We start from the raw sequence: 9,219 nt of genomic DNA, 5'->3' as shown, positions 1-9,219 counted from the left end.
GGAACCTCATTTGCAGAAAGGATTCTCTTTTAAGTCCTGTTGTTGGAGAGGATGTCGAATGGGTATTGAACCCTTTGACTATAATGCTACCCAAACATTGAATGAGTCTTGTATTTTGGGTGTTGTTGTAGGAGATAGTCTAAGGACCAGGACCCGTGCACTCGTGCAGGAAGCCAAAAAAGTTAAGGGCATCACAATCATTTTTTTTTGCCCCCGACATTAGCGGGCAGTAAATAGAGTGTTACGGTAATGACGACACCATTATGGCCCTATTTACTTATCTTATAATCCATATTTTTTAGTTTATTTTTTCAATCAAAATAATATTTTTTTTCTCGTAACAAATTAGTCTAAAAATTATTTCAGCTCGTTTTTCGAACCTACGAGAAGGAAGGAGAGAGAATGTCATGAGGGGAGAGAAGTGTGAGAGAGAGAGACTGACTGTTGTAGCAGACAGAGAAGCTGAAATGTGTGTGCGCTCCCTCCCGGTCACTCCACCACCCTCTCTCTCATCCATCGTCTCCATTATTCTCTCTCTCCCCCGTCTCCACCTCCCTCCCCCTTTATTCTCTCTCCCCTCCCCAGCTCCTCCTCCCTGTCTGCTTCCCTCCCCTGCTGTGGCACCGCGCCTGGCCGCTTGCCCTCTCCCCTCACCTTCTCCACCTCCCCCATTCCGCAACCGCACGAGCAGAGTTCCCTCACCAAGAGGAGAAAAAAAAAAAAGAGAGCGAAGGAGGCAAACCAGGCGGCGGGACAGCAACGCGACGTGCTTGCCATTCTCTCGAGGTACACATCAGATGTTTCTCCTCCCCTCTCTTCAACCCGCTCGCTCTTGTTCCGGAGATTTTCTTGGCCCCTTGGGGGAAGTGTTCTTGCATAGATAGGTGGTCGCTTTAGCGGTTGTTGGGATCTAGGCGGGCGCCAGAGACCAATCTGCGGGGCTGTGGCAATGCGGTTCGTGTGTTTCCGTTGTGTCGGTGGGGCACTGGGGCGACAGCTCGGTGAGATTTCGAGAGATTCGTCCGTGCCAGGGCTTGGATCTACGCTCCGGCCACCTCCACGCTTCGGTTCGCCGCCCACCAACCGAGCCTGAGAGTCCGCCATTCATTCAAACGCCCTCGAAGGCGACTGCGCATCGGTTCAGATCCAGGCGTCCTTTCACCGGCAATTGCGCCTCCCATGCAGTCTTTCTCGTTGTTCTTGTCCCCTCCCTGGACTCGGGTGTACTGGAAGTCCATGCGGATTTTTTTTATATAAAAGAGTCTCTTCTGTTGGTATGGACGCCATAGCTTTGGACCTCAAATCCTAACCTCTGTGGGATAGAATGCGTTTTGTTGCGGATTTTTTTTTATAAAATTGTTGGTATGGACGCCATAGCTTTGGACCTCAAATCCTAATCTCTTTGTGGGATAGAATGCGTTTTGTTACGGAATTTTTTTTGCTGCCTGGCGTGCTGCTAAAATCGGCTTAGTTTTCCCCAAAAAAAATGCGGGGTTCAACCAAACCTCCTGTTGACAGATCCTTTTTTTTCTGTTTAGGTTGCTTACCCAGCTGATTGTTTTGCCTTGTTCATATTTGAGTTGGATGCTGTGAGGCATGCCAATCGATATTTGGGGAAGTAAATTATTATGTCGGCAAGTGTGAGTGCGAGTTCTTTGCTGAAACTTTAAGCTTCACCTGAGATCTGACATTGTCGGTGCCAAATTGATGTACATTTGAGAGCACGCTCTTGGGTAAATCATTGGAAAACATATTTCACTTTGCGTGGGACACGCCTATGATGCCTTCACCTGTCTCAAACCTTTGTGATTTTTTATATACTCGCTTGGCTATGTTGCTGTGGTGAGTGGCGGTATTTCAGGGGAGACAGTCTCCATAAATTCTGCACGTTGTGGACTTGTGGGGGTTTGTCTTTAGCTTGATTTAGGGGGGGTATGGGCCATTCCTTTATTCTGGTATAGGATTTAGCAGTACGATGTTTATAACTGTCTAAAGTTGTAATAGTGCTAATGCTGCGAAACGCTTCTGCATGTTTTGTTGCGTTACCACCGCGTGGACAAACATGAGATATTGCCTTGAATCCCTGATTAAATCTGGCTTTCAGAAATTATTTTCATTTTCTTTTCTATTTCTAGTTCTAGATAACACGTAATGACCCTTGATTGCCATATAATTTGTTTCCTGCAATGTGGTGCTGTTGTTTTAGGGAAAATATAAGCTCATACAGTAGCTATTAATGGACCTTTTTTTCTTCCGAGTGCCTCTGCCACAAATAGGATTCCTAAAAAGTAATTGAATTTCTGCAGCAATAGATGTAAGAAATGTGTGCGTCTGTTCTGTGAATTTGTTTTCGACCTACCATATTTAGATCAGAGTTGGCACAGGTTCCAATTTCTCTGTCTTTCTTGGAAGTATTGAGATCAATCTGTGAATTTGTTGTCTCATGCTTTTACTATGGGAGAAAGGCTGTCAATTTTATAATAAAAAACCGACCATATGGTAGCTGGCGAATTATGACTTGTTAAGTACTTTTCTTCTAGAGCCTTCATCTAAAATCTTATTGCGCATTTCATAATCTGCTTCATTGTTTGTGGGATTCCTACCATCCCCTGATTTTTCTTTTATCTATATGCTATTTCTGGAAGATGATTTTTTTCATGATCCCATAGTACCAGAAGTTCATCTGACTTCAATTGTTTTATTCAATGTATACTTTCAGGAGCTCATGCAAGGTGTAAGTCTTACTGCAAGAAGGACAGCTGTGCATGTTATTAAGACCCAAATATAGCCTCACTTGATTACACTGCAGGGGGGGGGGGGGGGGGGGGGGGGGTTAAAAACTTGAGATACAGTTGATCTTCTGGGTTAAGAGTATGGGTTCAAGGTTTGCATCACATCAGCTGAGCAATGGCCTGTATGTTTCTGGTCGACCTGAGCAACCTAAGGAGAAGGCCCCAACCATTTGTTCCACTGCGATGCCATATACTGGGGGTGACATCAAGAAATCTGGAGAGCTGGGGAAGATGTTTGATCTCCATGTTGAGAAATCAAGAAAATCTGGTCCTCTAGGAAATGCTCCTTCAAGGAATACTTCATTTGGAGGTGCTGCTTCCAACTCTGGACCTGTCTCCAATGCTGGTGGTCGGTCCAACTACTCTGGTTCTCTTTCATCTTCAGTTCCTGGTGCTGGCGGATCAGCCAGAGCAAAATCCAACTCCGGACCACTCAATAAGCATGGAGAGCCAGCAAAGAGGTCATCTGGTCCCCAGTCTGGAGGAGTGACCCCAATGGCACGCCAGAACTCTGGCCCCCTTCCTCCTGTGCTTCCGACAACTGGGCTTATCACATCTGGGCCTATCTCTTCAGGGCCACTTAATTCGTCTGGTGCTCCAAGGAAAGTATCTGGGCCACTTGATTCTGCTGCATCGATGAAAATGCGGGCTACTTCCTTTGCTCACAATCAAGCTGTTACTAATCTCAACACTGAAGATGGTTACTCAATTCAGGGAAGCTTTCCGAAGCCAATACTCTGGGCTGTGATTCTGCTCTTTGTGATGGGTTTCATAGCAGGTGGCTTCATTCTGGGTGCTGTTCACAATGCAATTTTGCTGATAGTTGTTGTGGTGATATTCGGTTTTGTTGCTGCACTTGTTATCTGGAATGCTTGCTGGGGTAGGAGAGGTGCAACTGGGTTTGTTAATCGCTATCCTGATGCTGATCTCAGAACTGCCAAAGATGGACAGTATGTAAAGGTTACAGGGGTATGTACAATGCCGACAAAATTGTTTGATCTGTTCTTATTTTGTTACTTGAGTCAGTTCATGTGTGGTGTCTTTATTCATCGTTTATGTTAATTTTATTTCACTGTCGTAAATAACACTACCCTGAAATGTGATTGTTAAAGTTTTCATTTTCACTTGACATGTGTAACACATTCTTCACCAGTCCTCTTAAAATCCTTGAATGTTGTCTCTGTCACATAGTTACCTTTTGTTCTCTGCACTAGCACATAATTTAGCAATATTTCACCAGACTGTTGCATTTTGATTTATTATTCCAGGTCAAAATGAACATGGTATATGGAAAGCTTTTAATAACCACAGTTCAACAGCATAACATTCACCCATAAAGATACCCTCAAAGCATGCTTCATTTCCAAACAACACTATTTCTCCTATAATTTAGAATTGCTATAATGAGTGTTTGAATTCACAGGTTGTTACTTGTGGAAATTTCCCCCTCGAATCCTCGTTCCAAAGGGTCCCAAGATGCGTATACACTTCTACTAGCTTGTATGAGTACAGGGGTTGGGATTCCAAAGCTGCCAATACCGAGCATCGGCGTTTTACCTGGGGTTTACGCTCAATGGAGGTGAGTATTTTGATGACATGGAATAGCGAATATCTACTTCATAATCTTTTCTGCAAACCCAAAACTGCAGTTGTTGAGCTTTAGCAGACCTTGACCTCTGATGTTTGTCCTGCATCTATGGCAGCGACATGCGGTTGATTTCTACATCTCAGATTTTCAGTCTGGGCTTCGAGCATTGGTGAAAACAGGATATGGTGCACGTGTGACCCCATATGTTGATGAATCTGTTATAATTGACATCAATCCAGACAACAAGGATATGTCCCCTGAATTTTTGAGATGGCTAAGGGAGAGAAACCTTTCAAGCGATGATCGGACAATGCGCCTAAAAGAAGGGTACTCCTTTTCTCCCTGTTTAGTTTGCAGCTGGAATGCATGACTATAAACTCTTTTCTTTTCTTCTGCCACAAAGATATGAGTACAAAATAATATCGGCTAATGGTTACATGCTACTTGATCTCTGCCTGTAGATACATCAAGGAAGGTAGCACTGTGAGTGTGATGGGGGTTGTCCAAAGGAACGACAACGTTCTGATGATTGTTCCTTCATCAGAGCCCATCTCAACTGGTTGTCAGTGGGCCAAGTGCGTTCTCCCAACCAACCTTGACGGGCTTGTTTTAAGATGCGAAGATACTTCGAATATTGATGTGATACCAGTTTAACTGGCGGTGGAAGAGTCGTTGCCAAAGAAAGTGCCTGTTAAATATTTGAGTCTGTATTGTTTCATGGAATGCTAGTTGAGAAAAATGTGCAAATGTTGGGTGTGATTATGGCAGGTTGAGGGTGGTTGGTTAAGCTGGCCGTTGGATGTATAGTTTTTTTTTTCCTTTTAATTGTGTTTTGTCATTTCTTTTTCTTTTTAATTTTCAGCTCTGAGATCTGAAACTTGTGTAACCAGATGCCTCTTAATCTAAATCTGCGTGGCATTTAGATTGATTTGGTTTTGAAATTAGAAGGTTGCTCTCTTTTGTGCTTTGTGTTAAGGCAACTAGTATTTCAGTATTTGAAAGCTTTTTTTTTTTAGTTCATTTCAGTATTTGAAAGCTAACTACAAGTGATAGGACTTAAGATGTACATTTCCCCTTTCATTATGTTTTGCCATTTCTTTTTTCTTTTTAATTTCAACTGAGATCTGAAACTTGTGTATTCGGATGCCATTTAGTTTGATTCGTTTTTTTAAAGCACTCTTTTGCCTTATGTGTAAGGGCAAGTAGTGCATTTTCCAGTATTTGAAAGTTACTGCTCAGTGCTCACTGCTAGCTAAGGTTCCGTTTTGTAGCTGTGATTATGAAAATCGTGATTTCATAATTACGAAATAATGATGATTATTTGGTTATAGATATCAGTGTTTTTTTTTATAAATAAGATCAAATTTAAAATAGTTTAACGATAACTAGAATGTCAAGTTTTTTTAAGACTATATAGAATAATAGATAGATATGGTTAAGTTTCATCCGGACATGGATATCTATGTTTGTTGGTTAAACCCATAATCCTATACTCTGCCCAAGCGAATTTTTTACTTTTTAGATCTTTTTTTTTTTTGAAAGTTTCTCACAAATAGATCCCTGGCGGAAAGTATTTAGAAAATAAATCCTTAGCTCGATGCCATCAATGCTGCGCGCCGAGCTAACACGTCTCGGCGCCAGCGTCCCTGGCGCCGAGCTCTTAGGCACGAAGCAGACGTGGCGGTGACGTGGTCGTGGATCTTGGCGCCGAGCTATCTGTTTTAACCCCGGCCATGATCATGATGGGAGGCTGGGACTGGGAGTGGGAGCAACAGCAACAGCCATGGAGTACAGTCTAGTCCAGTGCACCCTGTTCCTACATGTGATGGTCTCCGACTGCACGCCTTTCCTGTCGGCTTTGGCCACCCATGGACTCCAAAAAAAAGCAAAAAATAGAGTAGAGCCAGTAGAGCCAAGTAGCCTACACTAGCAGCAGACGATGAAGATCTTGTACCTTGGAATTTGCGAAAGCCACGCACCGTCCGCGTCGATCAAAACTGTCGCATCCCTGTATTGCATGCCTTGCAGCTGCACTGCACTGCATGTATGCAGAAGAGTACAGTTACATGCGTGTTTTCTTTTTTTTCAACGCAAGCGATCGACTTTTTTCATCCGTCTCAAAGCATGCGCAACAAGATCACTTTATTTTATATAGCAGGAAGGAGTACTATCAAATAGTACTCGGTGTTTGTTAATCCACCTTGCTTAGTAATTATTAACACACAACACCGATCGGTGTAGTAGTAGGTCAGTGCTCTACAAAGTCCTAGGAGATTCAAGATGAGAGCAGTGGTTACTATGAGGAGAATAATCAATTTTTATTTAGGATCTTTGAAATTAATTGGCAAGTATTGTTACGCTAGCAAATAAAATAAGTATTGTTGCTTTTTTCTGGTACTATATTTGTCGAGCTAATATATATTGCTTGCAATAATATACAATAATGTAATATATTATTGATTATCATAACCACAAACGTGTGTGCTCCGCACATGTAATCCTTGGTGTCATAGGAGTGATTTTCATCACATGTTTAGATATGAATATGCCTTTTCATAGAGATAAATGTCTTTTCACAGAGACATGCGTGTGTCATTGGTGCATGGCCATTAGTTAAATTAAAGTCTCCAGTGAATGAAGGGATCAGTTAGTTTTGGCGTCAACTACCGAACAACTAGTACTACTTGATAGTACTCCTAGGACAACAAGCGCTTTGCACGTACTCCTAGATACTAGTATTGTTAACACTCACAATGCAAGAACTATTAACACTCCATTAAGAAAATGCAACTAGTGTCGGTTAAAGTGGTTCATGTTTAATTAAATTTTAAACAAATAATATTCATATTTATGATTTCAAATCAATTATTATAAAAATACATTTCGTAATTAATCTAATAGAATTTATTTGATATCATAAATATTGATATTTCTTATTTTTAGTTTGTCAAATTTAAGATATTAAAATATGACACTACGTTAAAATTGTATTTTTTTCTAGGACGAAAGGAATACTAGGAATTTAGAAAGATACGTCATCATTTATTAGCAGCAAGGTGCGATGCATATGTGCGTGGCCTAATGACTAATGAGCCATCTCCCCCTCTCTCTCAAATGGAAAGAGAAGCATGACGGTAAGCAAAATGCTACAGCTGCATGTTCTTCGATCGCTTGCATTGAAAAAAAAGCACGCATGTAACTATACTCTTCTGCCTGCATGCAGTACAGCTACAAGGCATGCAATGCAGGGATGCGGCAGCTCTGGTCGACGCGGACGGTGCGTGGCTTTCACGAATTCCAAGGTACAAGATCTTCATCGTCTGCTGCTAGTGTTTTATACCTGGCTCTACTGGCTCTACTCTATTTTTTTTGCTTTTTTTTTGGAGTTCATGGGTGGCCAAAGCCAACAGAAAAGACGCGCACTCAGAGACCATCACATGCATGAACATGGTGCACTAGACTGGACTAGACTCCATGGCTGCTGCTGTTGCTCCCACTCCCGGTCCCTGTCCCAGCCTCCCATCATGATCATGGTCGGGGTACATGACAGACAGCTCACCGCTAGCAACTCTGGCGCCGAGCTCGGCGCCAAGATCTACGACGCCGAGCTTGGCGCCAGGGTTGCGGCGCTGAGCTGCCTGCCATGTCACCGTCATGTCTGCTTCGCGCCTAAGAGCTCGGCGCCAGCATCGATGGCGCCGAGCTAAGGGTCCATTTTCTGAATTTTTTCCGTCAGGGGTCTATTTGTGAGAAACTTTAAAAAAAAGAGCTAAAAAGTAAAAAAATTCGGTCTGCCCAACGCTGGGGTGCAGGGCGGGGTGGAAAATGAATATTCTGGGTTAAATTTCTAGCATAAAAGTAGGTTGTATGAATCAACAATATGATATATATAACTAGCATGAATGCTATGCGTTTGTGCTGGTTGCATATTATATTTTTTTCATTGTGATAAATTCTTAAAACACGTTCATACATTAAGTATAATGTTTTAGGAATTTCCAAGATTTTTCTGCAATTTTTTTATTTTCTAGAGCTAAATCAATTTTTTGATACATCAAATTCTATGAGCTCTAAATATTTTATTTGAATTTGACACATCCCAATGTATCTTTAGGATTTTTTTGTTTTTTTTAAAGCTTAAAGATAATTTGTGTGGTTAAAAACCTTATCAAATATTTATTGATTTTTAACTAAAAAGACAAAATCCATCTTCAAAATTACTACAAACCATGAGAACGAGGTAATTTGAATGGTTTTGAAAGTTTGTATAGGAGATAAAATATCTGATTTTATTTATCAAATTTCTAACTAAGAAGATAAAACGATCTTCTAAATCACTCTAAACGATGAGGAGGTAATTCCAACGGTTTTGAAAGTTTATATAGGAGATAAAATAGTACACAACAACCATATGTTTTATGCAGTTTCAATACATGATTTTTTTTGCACCATAGAATTAAGATCCAACAACATTCATCCTCCTTCTACCTTCAGCCTTCTTCTACCTCTAGTCTTCTTCTACCTTCAGACAATCACAAATCACAAGATCACAGATCACAAGAAATAAAATTTTTTTATAAAATTTTTTCTATAAAATTTTTTCTATAGAAGGACAAATCACAAATCGCAAAGGAGGAGGAGAGGTACCTGGAGCCGGATCCCTGAGTGGCCAACCAAGACATCTGACCTCTGGACCGCACCACCATGACCATGCAGTGCAGGACGACATGCATGCGTTCCGGCCATTGATGGCCTTTGGAGTTTGGTGGCAAGCCCGATGCTGCTCCTCTGTGGTCTCTGGACTGCCCTGGCCTGGGTGCATGCGTGACCGTGCTGGGA

General features: G+C 41.7%; 1 protein-coding gene across 1 annotated transcript; it reads left to right on the top strand.

The window, feature by feature from the left end:
* Positions 1-505: 505 nt before the first annotated feature.
* Positions 506-5,301, top strand: LOC136497619 (uncharacterized membrane protein At1g16860-like). The gene is made up of 5 exons (XM_066493468.1): positions 506-786; positions 2,720-3,761; positions 4,216-4,371; positions 4,496-4,707; positions 4,842-5,301. The coding sequence occupies exons 2-5, from the start codon at positions 2,874-2,876 to the stop codon at positions 5,032-5,034; spliced, it is 1,449 nt and encodes a 482-aa protein (XP_066349565.1). The 5' UTR covers positions 506-786; positions 2,720-2,873; the 3' UTR covers positions 5,035-5,301.
* Positions 5,302-9,219: the final 3,918 nt, after the last annotated feature.

The sequence above is a fragment of the Miscanthus floridulus genome, chromosome 12, assembly GCF_019320115.1.
Source record: "Miscanthus floridulus cultivar M001 chromosome 12, ASM1932011v1, whole genome shotgun sequence".
NCBI lineage: Eukaryota > Viridiplantae > Streptophyta > Magnoliopsida > Poales > Poaceae > Miscanthus > Miscanthus floridulus.
The sequence above is the reverse complement of the archived record's forward strand: the minus strand, read 5'-3'. Positions and strand labels throughout refer to the sequence as shown.

What these genes read in the sequence shown, in the direction of transcription:
- LOC136497619 (XM_066493468.1), top strand. Translation starts at nt 2,874, where the DNA reads ATGGGTTCAAGGTTTGCATCACATCAGCTGAGCAATGGCCTGTATGTT. An exon ending in AGTATGTAAAGGTTACAGGG is followed by an intron (nt 3,762 to 4,215) that starts GTATGTACAATG and finishes TTGAATTCACAG; the next exon opens with GTTGTTACTTGTGGAAATTT. An exon ending in ACAATGCGCCTAAAAGAAGG is followed by an intron (nt 4,708 to 4,841) that starts GTACTCCTTTTC and finishes CTCTGCCTGTAG; the next exon opens with ATACATCAAGGAAGGTAGCA.